Genomic DNA, 17,777 nt, shown 5'->3' with positions numbered 1-17,777 from the left:
CTTTGCTTATTCTAGGATCTGTGACATGGTCAGAACAGGGCAGGGCTAAGAAGCACCTCCATGTACCTCTCAGCTTTGGAGTGAGGGCCCAGAGTTTAACATCCACTTGGTGGGAACATTCATAAGTGAACCCGGACAAGACCCTGAAGTCCCCCTGCTGAAAACAGGTGGAGGAAAACATTTCATTCTGAACGCCTGATGGTAGTGGTTAAGATGCATACTTGGAGTTCTCAAAAAAAAAAAAAAATCAATTCAAGGATGTTATTTCAAATCTACCTCTCTAGATTGCTGGATGGGATTAAATGAATTGACTCCGTTGTGTCCCAGTTTTAAAAGAGGCAGTTTTGAAACCTGTGGTCCCTCAAGCTGTAAAATACTAAGCCATTCATTTGTTCAAAAGACACGGCAGCCTCTGAACTCAAGAATACCACAGGAATATCACACCACTGCAAATTACTAGGTGGTGCTGAGGCTTAAAAAAAAAAAGAAATAGAAACAAAAGCACTGCTCTGTTTTTGAGATGCACATTTGATATGAGCTAATCAAATAGTTTTTGAGATTACTTTCCTGGAGGCAGAATTATTCTGCCCAGCTAGCCCTTCAGTTTCCCCCCTTTGTTGTATCTATCTATGTATAAACACAAGGCCCATATAGTGGATTTTTTTCTTCTCTCACTTAAGTTTCTGAAGACAAGGCCTTTTTGTCATGGATAAATGCAGGGCCAGTCAACCTTACAAAAGGAGTCATTTAATGCTCAATTTCCCCAACTTTCCTATGATTAAAAACTTCTAACCTCAAATGCCATCACTCTGTTCTAGATTGTTTTCTTTCACCCTCCCCCCAACAAATATTTAAATTGTCTCTACTCTGGAGGATTCCTTTTTCTCCAATCTGACCTTAAAAACAGAGAGGCTCTCCTATTCTCTTACATGCCCTAAACTATTTTAAAATCAAGGCCCTCTGACCTTTTCACAACACTCTTCTTGTCCGACACACCAAATGCTCCTCTGAGAGCCCAGAGGAGGTAAAGGGTCTGAAGGGTTGGGAAGGGGGAGGGAGGGATGTACTATATATTTGGCATCAGTTCAGAAATTCAGAAAATGTTTGTGCAACCACTCCCCCAGCCAGGATCCACCGCACCCCCTGCCTTCCAGCACATTAATAAAAAAAGATGTGAGCGGACGAAATTGGAGAGCCCTGGAGGGACACCTAAGGCGGTCATAATTATGTGCCCAGAGAAACCCACCGAACAGCATCCCTCAGGTCCAGCCCTCATCCTTCCCCTCCGACACCCAAGTTTTGGGAGCAGGACCTCTCACGCCCTCACCCGCACCCCCCAGAGTAGCCGGTCAGACGTGCGGCAGCACCGCCCATTAACGGCTCGTGGGACACAAACGGAAGGGGTGACATAACCTCTGCACGTCGGGGTGGCAGCGTTATGCACCTTAAGAATCATATATGTTTTTTGTTTAAAAAAAGTACCACGAGTGCACAGGCCTGGAATACATTAACTTGTGAAATGAATGCAACACGCCCTGCGAGAGTCTCCCTCTCTCGCTCCGAAACAAAAAGAAGCGGTGGGGGGTGGGGGGAAGGGGGAGAAGGCACTTTACCATCCTGTCCTGAGCTCTCCAGATACTCCGTCAGGTCACAGCCGAAGGCGCTGGCGGCTCCCTTTCGTTTCAGCTTCTGCTTGGCACCCTTGTTCTTCATGAGTTAGTCCCAAAGAGGTTGCCCCTCCGTCTCGCCCTCCCCTCTCTGCTTGGCACCGCGCCTACGATGGTCTCCGGGGGGAGGTTAGATCAGTGGCTGCGGCGCGGCGCTGGGGGGCCGCATGGGCGTGGGGAAGAGCCTGGGCCCCGGGGCAGCGCGCATGGAGCCCGCGGGGCGCGGAGCCCGGCGCGGGCGCGGAGCCTGAACTCCACGGCGCGCTCCTCCAGGGCCGCGGTGCCGCAGGCCGTGCGGAGCTGGCAGCGGCGGCGGGCCGGCGCGCTGGGAGTGCCACTTCCTCACTTGGAGTCCCCGGGACTTTCACGGCCTCCCGCGGTGTCTTCTTCGGGTGTTTTCTTCTCCTTCGGAGGGAGGGCGAGCTCTCCGGAGTCCGCCTTCCCGAAGCCCGGGGAGTGGCCGAGAGCGCAGGGCAGCCGGCGGCGGCGAGGGGCGCGGAGACCGCCCGGGGGGGCTGCCGTGAGTCCTCCGCCCGGCGCGCGCTGTCCAGTCTTCAGACGGCTTGGGTAGGACGAAAACCCAGCATCCTGTCTCTCTCGCCCGCCCTCACGCCTTCCTTTTTTCCTGTCTTACAAATCCTAGGATCATCCAGCTCAGGAAATGCTGGAAGGAAGTTAGCTAGGGAGGGGGGCGGAGGGTGGAAATTTTTGGCAGCTCCGCTCTGGTGTGTGTATGGAGCCGGAGGAAGTAGGTGGGTGGGTTGAGGAGGACCGGGTGGGGGAGAGAACGCGCTCTTAGGAGAGCTGCTCGGCGGCTCTGGAGATAACTGGGCGGCTCGGAGGAAATCGCCGCGCTCCTAGGAGCACCCGCAGCTCGAACCGCCCGCTTCCTGCCCCACCGACGGCTCTTTGAAGACGCCAGAGGAGGCGCGCTGGCTTTCTGGTTGGATGGGGCTAGGTGGGACTGAAAAAAAATGTCCTGCCTTGTTTTTATCTTCATTGTCATCATCTCTTTGACACTTTCTATTTCGGTGCCTGTCTCCTCCTACATAAACACTTAAAGAGTAATGACAGAAACAAAGACAGGGATTCCAGCGGAGAAACCTGACGGAAAGCGGTTTTCCGCCTGCCACTCCCAGCCTCCTCTGCCGGCGCCCAGGTACCCCCAACCCAGCTAAGTCCCTCCCAAGCTGAGGGAGGCATGGAGGCAGGCTGTCGCTTTGCAACCACTGCTGAGGAAATCAGATTTCTGGTTAGAGATTCAGGCATACCACACACACACACACACACACACACACACACAGGCGTTATTGCAAAGGTTGCTAAATGGAAGTGATTTTGGGGGGCAGTCTCGGATTTAAGGTGACTCAGATATTCTAACCTAATATGGAGAAAGCAGTCTCCCAGGATATTTCATAATTTGTCTCACGGTTTCAGGAGGGCATGTGTTTTCTTCTCTATTTAATTTGAAATTATTTGACCTCTGTGTATTCAGCACACAGTAAGCACTTAAATTCTTATTATTTAACCATCTGAGGTTTAGATTAGATTTCCTGTGTAAATTCAAATCCATATATAGACTTGAAGGGTAGGGACATTCATACAGCTCAGAAGGCTGGAAAAAGTTTAGGTATAGTATTTTAGTTACTGGATCCCGTTACAGTCTCTTATCTTCCTGTGTATCACCAAGACAGTTTATGAACTTTGACCCTTGACCTTCTCTCTTTGTCAGAGCTTACAATTGATAGATAGCCTGCCTGCCAAATCTGGCCCACAGATGTGTTTGGTTTAGCACATGCCATGTTTTAAAGTTTTAAAAAGTTAATCGCCAACATTAAAGAGTTAATATTTTTCACATATGAGATCTGGATTTCTGGCTTCCCCTGCAGAAATTGAAGATCTGGTAACATCAAAAGTGCATTCCCACATAGCAAGAACTGCTGATGCCAAGCTCTATCAACCCCCATGGACCACCACCTTGTTTAGAGACATCAGTTGTCCAGTTTGAAAGCCCACCATGGCCTGTCGTCCCCACTTTGCACCTGCCTGGCCTCTGGAGCCACTGGAGTTTGCGCCCCAAGCTCTGTGTGTGATCTTTCCTTCCATTTTCCATCAACCTCTCAGTGACACCAGCACTGCGCCAGTCATCTTGATGAGACATCTTCAAGTAACCACTGACTCATTTCTCTCTTTCTGCCTCCACCTCCAGTCTAATCCCGGCCCAGACTGATGAGTGCTTCAAAATGCCTGTCCTCTGGGCTTCTTCCTTCCAGGCCCATTCAGTGAGGACCGTTCACTCCTAAATTGTTAGAATAACTCCTAGTGGGGTTTGCTGAGTGTGGTCTCTTTCCACTTCATCCTGTGCACTAAAGGCCTGTTGAATCTTCCTGAACTGTTGGTGTTGTCCTTTGCCTGCTTTGCTCAAAATTTTTTAATGACTCCCTGTTTCCTTTTTCTAGGACAGCAGTTTCTAAGCTTCTTGGAAGCTACTTGGAGAATATTTGGTAGGGTATTTAATATAATGACTTGTTCCTTTATTTATAGAGAAGCATCTCCACATAAGACTATAATTATTACTATTAATATTTATTTAGGAGTTTACTGTATCAAAGACCTCTATATCTGACCTACAGTGCATTTTATCATCTTGGCAGCAAAGGAGAGATCCTGAAGGGTTGTTCTTTTCCTGGGTCCAGCCCCTAAACACAAGTTTGGAATAAATCGTCAAGTCCTGTGAATTATCTTTCTATAGGTTTTAAAATATTCTGTTTAACTTTTTATGTTGAAATAATTTCAGCTTATAAAAAATTCTACAAGAAAATAGTCAAAGAATTCCTATATACCTTCATTCAGCTTTCCCAAATATTAGTGTCATACAACCAGAGTCTAAAATTAGGAAATTTATATTGATACAGTAATATTGACTAATCAGTGGACCTTAATCAATATCAATTAATTTTTAATTGCATAATATTTTTTATTAAATATGATCTTTCTGACAGTAAAGTTCACCAGTTAAATAAACAGTAATTTACAAATAATTCTAAAAAACTTCTCATGATATGTACCAGATCCCATTAAGCACCATCAAACCCAGCAGGTGTAGGTAGTCACAAAACAAGTTTTCCTAGATGAACCATAAAGCTAATGACTGACTCAGCCCAAAGATTCTTCTGTGCTTTACTGAGGACTCACCAGAGGGACTCCACAAGCACAGAATTTTCCTTCTGGAACAGCCTGAGACCTTTCCACCCCTGCTTCATGATAAGCTGGGTTTGCGGATTGTTTAGGATTCAGGGTCAAGGTAATACTGAGCACTGGACAAGGCATCCATTATGTCTGGACCAACAGAACAAAACCTATTTGAAATGTGTACACGGTGAGTCTCTGTCTCTGTTTGATAGCTCTTAACTGTCTAGGCCTCATGGTGGGAAGAACTCACAATTTATCAAGTTGGATAATGAAGCTACATGGTGACAGGCTGACCCAGAGAGTTAGAAAGTCATCCTCTCCCCATTTGCTCTCTCCCCAGTGGTGAGTAAGCCCTGTGATAGGTGCTGAATTTACGTCTAGCCCTTGTCCTGGACATTCTCTCTGTTTCTTTCTCTTCCCGTTGTTCTTTTCCCCCTTCCTTACTCTAAGATGTGTAGCTTTTTCTGGGTCTGTGGAAGGAAGTCAGATTTGGGTTCCAGTGGGTTTTTCCACTGGACTAAGGATTTCCCAGAAAGCAAGTTACAAGGAGACAGTGTAGGACTGTTAACAGGAGGACTAATTAAGCTATTTGGTGATAATACAAATTATGCTCTTAGCAGATTATCATGATGTAAAAAGCACTTTGCTCACATATAACTCCCAAGGAAGAGTTCTGTCCTTCTCTATGATTTATCTTCGGCTTCCCAGGTGGCACAATGGTAAAGAATCCACCTGCCAACGCAGGAGATGCAAGAGACGTGGGTTTGATCCCTGGGTTACAGTCCACGGGGTTGCAAAGAGTTGGACACATCTGAGTGGCTGAGCACTTGTGATTTATCTTCTCTGCAGTTGGTTAAGACTGATGCTTATCAAACTGTGCCATCAGCTTCTTTGACTCACCAAGTGAGGAAGCAATCTTCTATGCTGTATATAAATAGATGAAGAAGACTGAGAGTATTAGAAGATTTTAAAAAATTGAAGTCTCGTTGATTTACAGTGTTGTCTTAATTTCAGCTGTACAGCAGACTAATTCAGTTATACATACACACATTCTTTTTCAAGATTCTTTTCCATTATGGTATATCACAGGATCTTGAATATAGTTCCCTGTGTTGCACAGTAGGACCTTGTAGTTTTTCATTATTTATATAATAGTTTGCATCTGCTAATCCCAAACTCCCACTCCATCCCTCCCCCACCCCACCCAGTACTGGAAGATTTTAATGTCACCTGTGATTTAGCCTTTCTTTTACCCAGGTGGCCCATGAAACTAGAGTTGTGTGCTCAGTTACTCAGTTGTGTCCAACTCCTTGCAAGCCCATGGACTGTAGCCCACCAGGCTCCTCTGTCCGTAGGATTTTCCAGGCAAGAATACTGGAGTGGGTTGGCATTTCCTTCTCCAGGGGGAAGAAAAAAACTAAAAGTTAGAAATCAGCAATTTTAGAGCTCTCCCTCCTATCCTCATGCTCGACCAATTAAATAGTCATATAATTCCTTGTTCATGGGCTGTGGTTAATATGCTCTGAATTCTTTGTTCTAGGGTATAAGTGTTAGCTCATCCTTCTTCTAGGTACATTTTCTCTCCCACTTTCTTCTCCCCCTTTCCAGGTTAAGGATGCTAGCATTGGGACTTCCCTGGCAGTCCACTGGCAGTCCTTGCTTCCAGTTCAAGGAGCACAGGTCCCACCCCGGGTCATGGAACTAAGGTCTTGCATGCCATGCAGCACAGCCACAAATAAATAATGAAAAATAAAGATGCTAGTGTTGTCATGACTGTTGGGTGTGTGAGCTAAATTGTGCCCCCTCCATGTTCATATGTTGAAGTCCCAATCCCTAGTCCCTCAGAATCTGACTGTATTTGGAGATAGGGCCTTTAAAGATTTTCAGTTCAGTTCAGTCGCTCAGTCGTGTCCGACTCTTTGCGACCCCATGAATCGCAGCATGCCATCACCAACTCCCGGAGTTCACTCAAACCCATGTCCATCGTGTCGGTGACGCCATCCAACCATCCCATCCTCTGTCGTCCCCTTCTCCTTCTGCCCTCAGTCTTTCTCAGCATCAGGGTCTTTTCCAATGAGTCAACTCTTCACATGAGGTGGCCAAAATGTTGGAGTTTCAGCTTCAACATCAATCCTTCCAATGAACACCCAGGACTAATCTCCTTTAGGATCAACTGGTTGGATCTCCTTGCAGTCCAAGGGATTCTCAAGAGTCTTCTCTAACACCACAGTTCAAAAGCATTGATTCTTCGGTGCTCAGCTTTCTTTACAGTCCAACTCTCACATCCATACATGACCACTGGAAAAACCATAGCCTTGACTAGACAGACCTTTGTTGGCAAAGTAATGTCTCTGCTTTTGAATATTCCTATCTAGGTTGATCATAACTTTTCTTGCAAGGAGTAAGCATCTTTTAATTTCATGGCTGCAATCACCATCCGCAGTGATTTTGGAGTCTACAAAAATAAAGTCTGACACTGTTTCCACTGTTTGCCCATCTATTTGCCATGAAGTGGTGGGACCAGATGCCATGATCTTCATTTTCTGAATGTTGAGCTTTAAGCCAACTTTTTCACTCTCCTCTTTCACTTTCATCAAGAGGCTCTTTAGTTCCTCTTCACTTTCTGCCATAAGGGTGGTGTCATTTGCCTCTCTGAGGTTATTGATATTTCTCCCAGCAATCTTGATTCCAGCTTGTGCTTCTTCCAGCCCCGAGTTTCTCATGATGTACTCTGCATATAAGTTAAACAAGCAGGGTGACAATATACAGCCTTGACATACTCCTTTTCCTATTTGGAAACAATCTGTTGTTCCATGTCCAGTTCTAACTGTTGCTTCCTAACCCGCATACAGGTTTCTCAAGAGGCAGGTCAGGTGGTCTGGTATGCCCAGCTCTTTCAGAATTTTCCACAGTTTATTGTGATCCACACAGTCAAAGGCTTTGGCATAGTCAATAAAGCAGAAGTAGATGTTTTTCTGGAACTCTCTTACTTTTTTGATGATCCAGTGGATGTTGGCAATTTGATCTCTGGTTCCTCTGCCTTTTCTAAAACCAGCTTGAACATCTGGAGGTTCACGGTTCATGTATCGCTGAAGCCTGGCTTGGAGAATCTGATCACGTGGACCACAGCCTTTAAAGATGTGGTTAAGTTAAAATAGGACTTCACTGGTGGCTCAGACGGTAAAGTGTCTGCCTACAGTGTGGGAGACCTGGGTTTGATCCCTGGGTCGGAAAGATCCCCCTGGAGAAGGGAATGGCAACCCACTCCAGTACTCTTGCCTGAGAAATCCCATGGATGGATGGAGAAGCCTGGTAGGCTACAGTCCACGGGGTCGCAAAGAGTCGGACATGACTGAACAACTGAGTGACTTCACTTTCACTTAAGTTAAAATGAGGCTATTTGATTTGGCCATGATCCAATATGAGTGGCTTCCTTGTGAGAAGAGATTAGGACACTGAGACCAGGAATGTGTACTGCAAGAAAAGACCAGGTGAGGAAAAGGTGAGAAGGTGGTCTTCTGTAAGGCAGGGAGAAAGGCCTCAGGAGGAATCAAACCTGCCGACACCTTGATCTTGGACTTCCATCCTCCATAACTGTGAGAAATCAAATTTCCATTATTTAAGCCACCTTCTGTATGGTATTTTGATATGACAGCCCTAGCAGACTGATATATAATATTCAGTGAGTTTCCTCCATGAGAGAGGTCTGAGCCCAACCACCCCTGAGCATCCGAAGCTAATAGAGGATGAGGATGGCCAGAGCAAAAGGGCTTCTAGAAAGTTTTGTATCCCAAACTCTGTTATTGCACCGCCCTGTGCTATGGGGATGTTTTCCCAGATGTAGTTTATAATGCAAGTTGTTGCTTCTAATTGTCCAAGTGAGATTGGATAAAGATCTTTGGTGGGGTTGAGGGAGATCCACATTACTAATCTCTGAGGGGGCTTCCCTGGTGGCTTAGCAGTAAAGAATCTACTTGCAATGCAGGAGACACGGGTTCGATCCCTGTGTTGGGAAGATCCCCTGGAGAAGAAAATGGCAACCCACTCCACTATTCTTGCCTGGGAAATCCCATGGGCAGAGGAGCCTGGTGGGCTACAGTCCATGGGGTCACAAAAGAGTCAGACATGACTTAGCCACTAAACAACAACAATAATCAAACAGGACAGAGTGGAGGAGAGAAGGAACAGGAATAAGTCTTCCCAGCCTAGAAGCAGGAGTAACCTTTAGCATGCAAGCGGTACATCCTGAAACATGGCAGCTGACCTCCCACAGTTCTGCCACCTCTGCAACCATAAAAGCCAGTTTTGCTTCTAAATGGGCTTCTAAGAACAAGCGGATGAAGTGATATGAATGAAGGAAGAAGGCTTTAAATGGTCCTCCTCCCAGCTTAAACGTTCAAAGACAGACATAGTTACTATTATAAATGATATTCTCTCTCCTTCTCTTTGTCTCTCAAGTATTGTGTATTTTAGTTCCCTTTCAGTTCCTAGAGTTGCTGAACTGTATTGCTCAGGGCAAAAAAATAAATATATAAATGAGAAAGCACTGGGGAGCACAGCTTTACAGTCAGCTCCCCAGCTGAGAGTATGATTCAGTTGCTTCTCCATCAACTAGGCATTTTGGAGTAGAAAGGGCAGAAGGCAGGGGACCCTGGCCTCCAGGATCTAATGCCTGATGATCTGAGGAGGAGCCAATGTAATAATTAAAGAAATAAAATGCACAATAAATGTATTGTGCCTGAATCATCCCCAAATCATCCCCTACCCCTGCTCCCCGGTCTGTGGGAAAATAATCTTCCACGAAATGGGTCCCTGATGCCGAAAAGGTTGGAGTGCTACCAGAGGTGAGGGGATAATGAGAAAGAAATAGCCTTTACCCTTACCAGCCCCCAATCTGATAAACTTGGAATCTTCTTGGATTCTACCTTCTCCTGCAGCTAGTCTTTTTAATAAAAGTCTGAGGTTCTGAATTAGCAGGTAGGGGCACTGATCAATGCAATTTTATTTTATTTTTTTAAAGTAAGACTTTCTCTTTTATAACCCTTCTGTCTCCTCCAGCTCCATCCAGAGCAGCCCAGGATGGGAGGAGAAACCATGTCACAACAGGCACAAACCCGGATCAGCTCCCTTCCCTTCCCTCCCATCTCAGCCCCAACCACCCTCCTCCCCCTCCTGGCCCCCACCAGCCTCACTCAAGATCTCACACAGGAATGACTTGAGGGTTTTTTCCAAAGTCCTGATCCCAAGTTGCACCACCCCCCACCCCGAACTGATGTATGGGCTCCACCGGCAGAGCTTCAGTTATAAAAAAGGAAGTCTTACTTAAAAAAAAAAAAAAATTCATCAATCAGTGCCCCTACATGCTAATTCAGGACCTCAGACTTTTATCTAAAAGACTAGCTGCAGGAGAAGGTAGAGTCCAAGAAGACTCCAAGTTTATCAGATTGGGGGCTGAAAGATTAAACGTAATTGCCAAGGGCCATGTCGGAGCTTTCAGGAGGAAAGGCCCTTTGATGGTGTAAAATGTGGGACTGGGTAGAAGTTAAAACTAGAGATTAGATCAGATATTTGCACACAGTATTTGAAATTATTTGAGAAATAAATTTTCCTCCTCCTCCAATACTTTAGTTACATTCTAATTTCTTTGCAATGAATGTCGTTCAAAAGCAAGAGGTTTGGAGATCTTTTGTGTCCTGCGAAGTGTTTTAAAAACCATATTTGACCCATAATGCAGTGTGGGACTAAATGAATCTTCAGTGTTTCAGAAAGATGAACAAACCAGGCAGCACAAGACCCTCTTGTCCCGCTCCACATGGGCACTGGACACTGCCAAACAGCAGCGGGAAACTTCCTTCCTAGAGTCACAAGCAGAGAAAGACTTCACAAGGCCAGAGGGAGGGCCAAGTGCCCTGGGCTGAATCACCATTATACTGACTTTGAACTTTCTGCAGGGTCTGGCGTTCATTTCTCTCTCTTTTTTAAAGTTATTTTATGTTGGAGCATAGTTGATTTACAATTTTGTGTTAGTTGCAGGTGTACAGCAAAGTGATTCAGTTATATATATATCTATTCTTTTTCAAATTCTTTTCCCATTAAGGTTATTACAGAATATTGAGTAGAGGTCCCCATACTATAGAGTAGGTCCTTGTTGATTATTTCATATAGAGTAGTGGCCTTCGTTTCTGAGTCTGAATTTGACTGCATTTGGATGGAGGTGTCTGTTCAATGTCCCAGAGGGACAGATGTCTGGGTGGGGAGGCGTTGCTGGAAGCAGCAGCCCCTGGAGGCCTGGCTGGATTTGCCCTGAGAACCTAGCAGTAGGTTCTGGGATCCCTCAGAGCAACTGGATTTAGGGTCGCTTTTCTCACTCTCTGCTCTGTTCCTTGGGAGTTCCTCAACAGACTGAACAGAGACTTTGGGAAGGAAAAACTAGACTCCTCAGGTAATGCGGGTGCCCTCAGGAGAGGCGATGACTTGGCTGTCTGGCGGATTCCATTTGTCTTGGTGTCTTCTTTGCTTTTGCCACCTCTCATTCTGCCTCTGCTTCCTGCGTTGCTCTGTTCCGCACCCCTTTGGGAACACTGCCTTCTTTTCTTTCAGTGAAAGGAGCAGAGACGTGGTTCCAGCTCCATCGGTCTCCCCCAGGGTCTCTGACTACTGAAACCAGTGATTTTCTTAGGTGGGTGGGGACCTGTCTCCGCCCCGTGCATTGTGTTCCAGAGTTTCCTGTGCATTGCCTGTAAGCCTTTACCAATCTGCCAGGAGCCTTTTAACACAAAAGGGAGGAGATGGGGGAAGGGAGTACTGAGGAAAAACATCCCTATAAATAGCCCTGTTGAACAAAATTGTTTTCCCCATACACAGTTGTTGTCAGGGCCCCGACGCCCCATGATCTCCCTCCGCACTCTCCTCCCTGTCCATTCCAGCCTTCCTCAACACGCCCGGTGCTCCTACTCAGTCACCTCTGGACGAAAATATTCCAGAGGCACAAGAGAGAAGCTTCGGGTCCCCCACAGGCCCCTTACCATCTCTGTGTGCCTGGGCTGTGGGCTGGGGCTGACCTGGACTGGACAAATTGCTTCACCTCTCTAAGCCTCAGTTCCTCCACTGTTAAATCAAACAACCTTGTAGGGTTGTTGTGAGGATTAAATAAGATAAGGAAATAGCCTAGAACTTGGCCTTTGTCTAGGCCGGTGCACAATACACAAAGGAGAGTGATTTTTTAAAAATTGAGGTATAGTTGATTTACAATGTTGTGTTATTTCAGGTGTACATATATATTTACGTGGGTGCATATGTGCTAAGTCTCCCTTAGCAGGGTTGACCTCCCTTAAGATTCATTGGTTTGATCTCTTTTCTGTCCAAGGGACTTGCACAAGTCTTCTCCAACACCGCAGTTCAAAAGCATCAGTCCTTTGGTGCTCAGCCTTCTTTATGGTGCAACTCTAACATCCATACATGACTACAGGAAAAACCAGAGCTTTGACTAAATGGACCTTAGTCAGCAGAGTAATGTCTTTGCTTTTGAATATGCTGTCTAGGTTGGCCATAGCTTTTCTTCCAAGGAGTAAGCGTCTTTTAATTTCATGGCTGCAATCACCATTTGCAGTGATTTTGGAGCCCAAGACAATAAGGTCTATCACTGTTTCCATTGTTTCCCCATCTATTTGCCATGAAGTGATGGAACCGGATGCCATGATCTTCATTTTTTGAATGCTGGGTTAAGCCAGCTTTTTCACTCTCCTCTTTCACTTTCATCAAGAGGCTCTTTAGTTCCTCTTCACTTTCTGCCATAAGGGTGGTGTCATCTGGGTATCTGAGCTTATTGATATTTCTCCCAGCAATCTTAATTCCAGCTTGTGCTTCATCCAGCTGGGCATTTCCCATCATGTACTCTGCATATAAGTTAAATAAGTAGGGTGACAATATGCACACTTGATGTACTCCTTTCCCAATTTGGAACCACTCTGTTGTTCCGTATCCAATTCTAACTATTACTTCTTCATATGCATACATGTTTCTCAAGACACAGGTAAGGTGGTCTGGTATTCCCATCTGTTGAAGAATTTTCCACAGTTTGTTGTGATCCACACAGTCAAAGAATTTAGTATAATCAATGAAGCAGAAGTGGATGGTTTTCTGGAATTCTCTTGCTTTTTCGATGATCCAGCGGTGTTGGCAATTTGATCTCTGGTTCCTCTGCCTTTTCTAAATCTAGATTGAACATCTGGAAGTTCTTTGTTCATGTACTGTTGAAGCGTAGCTTGGAGAATTTTGAGCATTACTTTGCTAGTGTGTGAAATGAGTGCAGTTGTGAGGTAGTTTGAACAATCTTTGGCATTGCCTTTCTTTGGGACTGGAATGAAAACTGACCTTTTCCAGTCTAGTCCTTTTCCACTGCTGAGTTCCAAATTTCCTGTCTCCTTGTCCCATATAAAACACAATTATCCTGAGAAACCTGTATGAGGATCAATAAGCCTGTCAGAACCTGGTGTGGAACCACTGATTGGCTCAGGATTAAGAAAGGAGTACAACAGGGCAGTCTGCTGTCACCCTGTTTGTTAACCTATATGCTGAGCACATCATGAGAAATGCCAGGCTGGATGGGTTACAAGCTGGAATCAAGATAGGTAAGAGAAACATCAATAACCCAGATATCCGGATGATACCACTCTAATGGCAGAAAGCAAAGAGGAACTAAAGAACCTCTTGATGAGGGTGAAGGAGAGTGAAAGAGCTGGCTTAAAACTAAATATTAAAAAAACTAAGATCATGGCATCCGGCCCCGTTACTTCACGGCAAATGGAAGGGGAAAAGGTGGAAGTAGTGATAGATTTCCTCTTCTTGGGCTCTAAAATCACTGCGGATGGTGACTGCAGCCATGAAATCAGAAGACGTTTGTTTCTTGGTGGGAAAGCTATCACAAACCTAGACAGTATATTGAAAAGCAGAGACATTACTCTGCCAGCAAAGGTCATATACTTAAGACTATGGTCTTCCCAGTTGTCACATACGGTTGTGAGAGCTGGACTGTAAAGAAGGTAGACCACCAAAGCATTGATGCCCTTGAACTGTGGTGCTAGAGAAGACTCCTGCAAGTCCCTTGGACAGCAAGGAGATCAAACCAGTCAATCTTAAGGGAGATCAACGCTGAATATTCACTGGAAGGACTGATGCTGAAGCTGAAGCTCCAGTATTTTGGTCATCTGATGCGAACTGCCGACTAATTGGAAAAATCCCTGGTGCTGGGAAAGATTGAGGGCAGAAGGAGAAGAGGGTGCAGAAGATCAGATGGCTGGATGGCATCACCGATGCAATGGACATGAACTTGGGCAAACTTCGGGAGATGGTGAGGGACAGGGAGGCCTGGCATGCTGTAGTCCATGGGGTTGCAGAGTCGGACATGACTGAGCAACTGAACAACAACAAGTTTATTTATTTTCATATATTCAGTTAATATCTTACACATTGGTTTGAGTTCCCACATGGTTTGAGATGATTTACTTTACATTTAAATGTTTAGAACCTGGAAACATTTTTAGAAAAGGTAAGATAGCCTCTCGTTAAATAGCTTTCTAATACTGAAGATATATTGCCCTTAGAGGGGAATTGGGGAGCAGTTTTGATTGTGGCTCATACTTTTCTTATATTTCCAATGTCCCCAGAGCTGTTTTTCCTCCTATCTTGAAAGCAAATATGCAGAAATTAGTTTGAGGACAGGAATTATCATAGGTTACAGATACAAGTTACCTCAACATATAATTGTATCCCTTCGATTGTAAACATTTTTAAGCTGGACAATATATTCCTATTGTTTTTCATTATACCTTTTGGAAATATTTCCAAGGTTGTTAAGGTTGGTGGTGGTGGGGAAATGGTACCAGTTTGTAATAAGAATTACGTTTGAAAAATATTGTATATATTTCAGGGAACATTCTGCTTTTCTCAATCCTCATACACAGTTATTTAATTCTCCATGCTGATCCTAAAGAAACCTAGTCAAATGCACACAAATCTCATTTAATCGTGTACTATTTTTCAAAGTAAGATTGTGTGTGTGTATCTGTTTATTTATCTCCCAGTAAGTTAATTTCATGGCAAGTCCTTTCAGATTTTGTGGGACCTGATTATTTAAAGCAGTTGCAGTTTTCTGGTCTTAATTCTGTGTATTTCAAACTTTAAAAATTGAATATCTCTTTTGTGGTGTCTTAAAACCTTTCAGATTATGATGCACATACCTGGATTTAGTCTTAAAATATCTTCCCTAAATCCCTACATTTCCCAGACAGTCTTGATTTCAAGCATTCTGCCCCTTTGTCAAACACCATGTCAAAGGATGTGTACTGATCTTTGCTTTAGAATCTATGGCCAGTGTTATAGGTTGAATTGTGTCCCCTAAAATTCGTATGTTGAAGTTCTAACTCCAGTATCTCAGAACGTGAACCTCCTTTGGAAGTAGAGTGGTTGTGATGCAATGAATTAAGGTGTGATCAAACTGGAGTAGAATGGGTCCTTCATCCAAAATGAAAGTTATCCTTAGACAAGGGGAAAATCTGAACACAGACATGCACGCAGAGCTAATGTCATGTGAAGATAAAGGCAGAGATTGGAGTGATGCTTCTACAAGGAACACCAAGTGCTGGCCGGAAACGACCAGGAACTCTGGGAGAGGCATGGAACAAATTCTTCCTCACAGCCCTTAGAAGAAACCAACCAGGCCAACACCTTGATTTTGACTTTTAGCCTCCAGGACTGTGAGATAATACATTTCTGGTGTTTAAGCCACCCAATTTGTAGTACTTTGTTACAGCTGCCTTAGGAAACTAAAATAGCCAATATAGAAAAGAGACAGAGCTAGGCAGTCCTGCATTGGAAACTGTTACTGTAATGATCAGAATGGGAAGAGTCTAAGTGAACTCAGAAGTCCTTCGTGAAAATATCTGTATATTTAGCTGGCACCATCTTCATGACCCAGATAATCACAATGGTGTGATCACTCACCTAGAGCCAGACATCCTGGAATGTGAAATCAAGTGGGCCTTAGAAAGCATCACTACGAACAAAGCTAGTAGAGGTGATGGAATTCCAGTTGAGCTATTTCAAATCCTGAAAGATGATGCTGTGAAAGTGCTGCATTCAATATGCCAGCAAATTTGGGAAACTCAGCAGTGGCCACAGGACTGGAAAAGGTCAGTTTTCATTCCAATCCCAAAGAAGGCAATGCCAAAGAATGCTCAAACTACTGCACAATTGCACTCATCTCACATGCTAGTAAAGTAATGCTCAAAATTCTCCAAGCCAGGCTTCAGCAATACATGAACCGTGAACTTCCTGATGTTCAAGCTGGTTGTAGAAAAGGCAGAGGAACCAGAGATCAAATTGCCAACATCCGCTGGATCATCAAAAAAGCAAGAGAGTTCCAGAAAAACATCTATTTCTGCTTTATTGACTATGCCAAAGCCTTTGACTGTGTGGATCACAATAAACTGTGGAAAATTCTGAAAGAGCTGGGCATACTAGACCACCTGACCTGCCTCTTGAGAAACCTGTATGCGGGTTAAGAAGCAAAAGTTAGGACTGGACATGGAACAACAGATTGTTTCTAAATAGGAAAAGGAGTATGTCAAGGCTGTATATTGTCACCCTGCTTATTTAACTTCTATGCAGAGTACATCATGAGAAACGCTGGGCTGGAGGAAGCACAAGCTGGAATCAAGATAGCCGGGAGAAATATCAATAACCTCAGAAATGCAGATGACACCACTCTTATGGCAGAAAGCAAAGAGGAACTAAAGAGCCTCTTGATGAAAGTGAAAGAAGAGAGTGAAAAAGTTGGCTTAAAGCTCAACATTCAGAAAACAAAGATCATGGCATCCGGTTCCATCACTTCATGGGAAATAGATGGGGAAACAGTGGAAATAGTGTCAGACTTTATTTTTGGGGGCTCCAAAATCACTGCAGATGGTGATTGCAGCCATGAAATTAAAAGATGCTTACTCCTTGGAAGGAAAGTTATGACCAACCTAGATAGCATATTGAAAAGCAGAGACATTACTTTGCCAACAAAGGTCTGTCTTGTCAAGGCTATGGTTTTTCCAGTGGTCATGTATGGATGTGAGAATTGGACTGTGAAGAAAGCTGAGTGCCGAAGAATTGATGCTTTTGAACTGTGGTGTTGGAGAAGACTCTTGAGAATCCCTTGGACTGCGAGGAGATCCAACCAGTTGATCCTAAAGGAGATCAGTCCTGGGTGTTCATTGGAAGGACTGATGTTGAAGCTGAAACTCCAATACTGCGGCCACCTGATGCAAAGGGCTGACTCATTGGAAAAGACCCTGATGCTGGGAGGGATTGAGGGCAGGAGGAGAAGGGGACGACAGAGGATGAGATGGCTGGATGGCATCACCAACTCGATGAACATGAGTTTGGGTGAACTCCAGGAGTTGGTGATGGACAGGGAGGCCTGGCGTGCTGCGATTCATGGGGTTGCAGAGTCAGACATGACTGAGTGACTGAACTGAACTGAAATGAACGTTGTGTGTGTTTAGTCACTAAATCATGTCCGACTCTTTTGCGACCCCATGGACTTTAACCCACCAGGCTCCTCTGCCCATGGAATTCTCCAGGCAAAGATACTGGAGTGGGTTGCCATTTCCTTCTCCAGGGGATCTTCCTGACCCAGGGATCAAACTCACACCTCCTGCATTGCAGGCAGATTCTTTATCTCTTAGTCCATACTTTTATACAATGAATGGTCACTTCAACTGAGGAGTTCCAATGGAGATTAAGAAGAATAGTTACAAAAATAGACAAGATTACACCCGGTTGTAGAGGATGGGTGGGATATGGGAGATGGGGAGGGAGGCTCCTTTGTGCATACTTTAATGTTGTGAAGCATGTTGATGGGGTACCAGAGAA

At 44.7% G+C, this 17,777-nt stretch overlaps 2 protein-coding genes across 2 annotated transcripts in view; one reads left to right on the top strand and one right to left on the bottom strand.

Annotated features, from left to right (window-relative positions):
* Positions 1-2,496, bottom strand: part of ARHGAP31 (Rho GTPase activating protein 31) — a 122,204-nt gene extending 119,708 nt beyond the window's left edge. Inside the window, exon 1 of the mRNA XM_069554349.1 lies at positions 1,614-2,496. Coding sequence (XP_069410450.1) covers positions 1,614-1,713 — 100 coding nt within the window. The 5' untranslated portion in view covers positions 1,714-2,496. The remainder of the gene's footprint in view (positions 1-1,613) is intronic.
* The window catches only part of B4GALT4 (beta-1,4-galactosyltransferase 4), a 59,521-nt gene continuing 43,710 nt past the window's right edge, over positions 1,967-17,777 (top strand). The window contains exon 1 of the mRNA XM_069554417.1: positions 1,967-2,234. The gene's annotated coding sequence lies outside the window, so the exon portion shown is untranslated. The remainder of the gene's footprint in view (positions 2,235-17,777) is intronic.

This window comes from Ovis canadensis, chromosome 1 (assembly GCF_042477335.2).
Source record: "Ovis canadensis isolate MfBH-ARS-UI-01 breed Bighorn chromosome 1, ARS-UI_OviCan_v2, whole genome shotgun sequence".
NCBI lineage: Eukaryota > Metazoa > Chordata > Mammalia > Artiodactyla > Bovidae > Ovis > Ovis canadensis.
The sequence above is the reverse complement of the archived record's forward strand: the minus strand, read 5'-3'. Positions and strand labels throughout refer to the sequence as shown.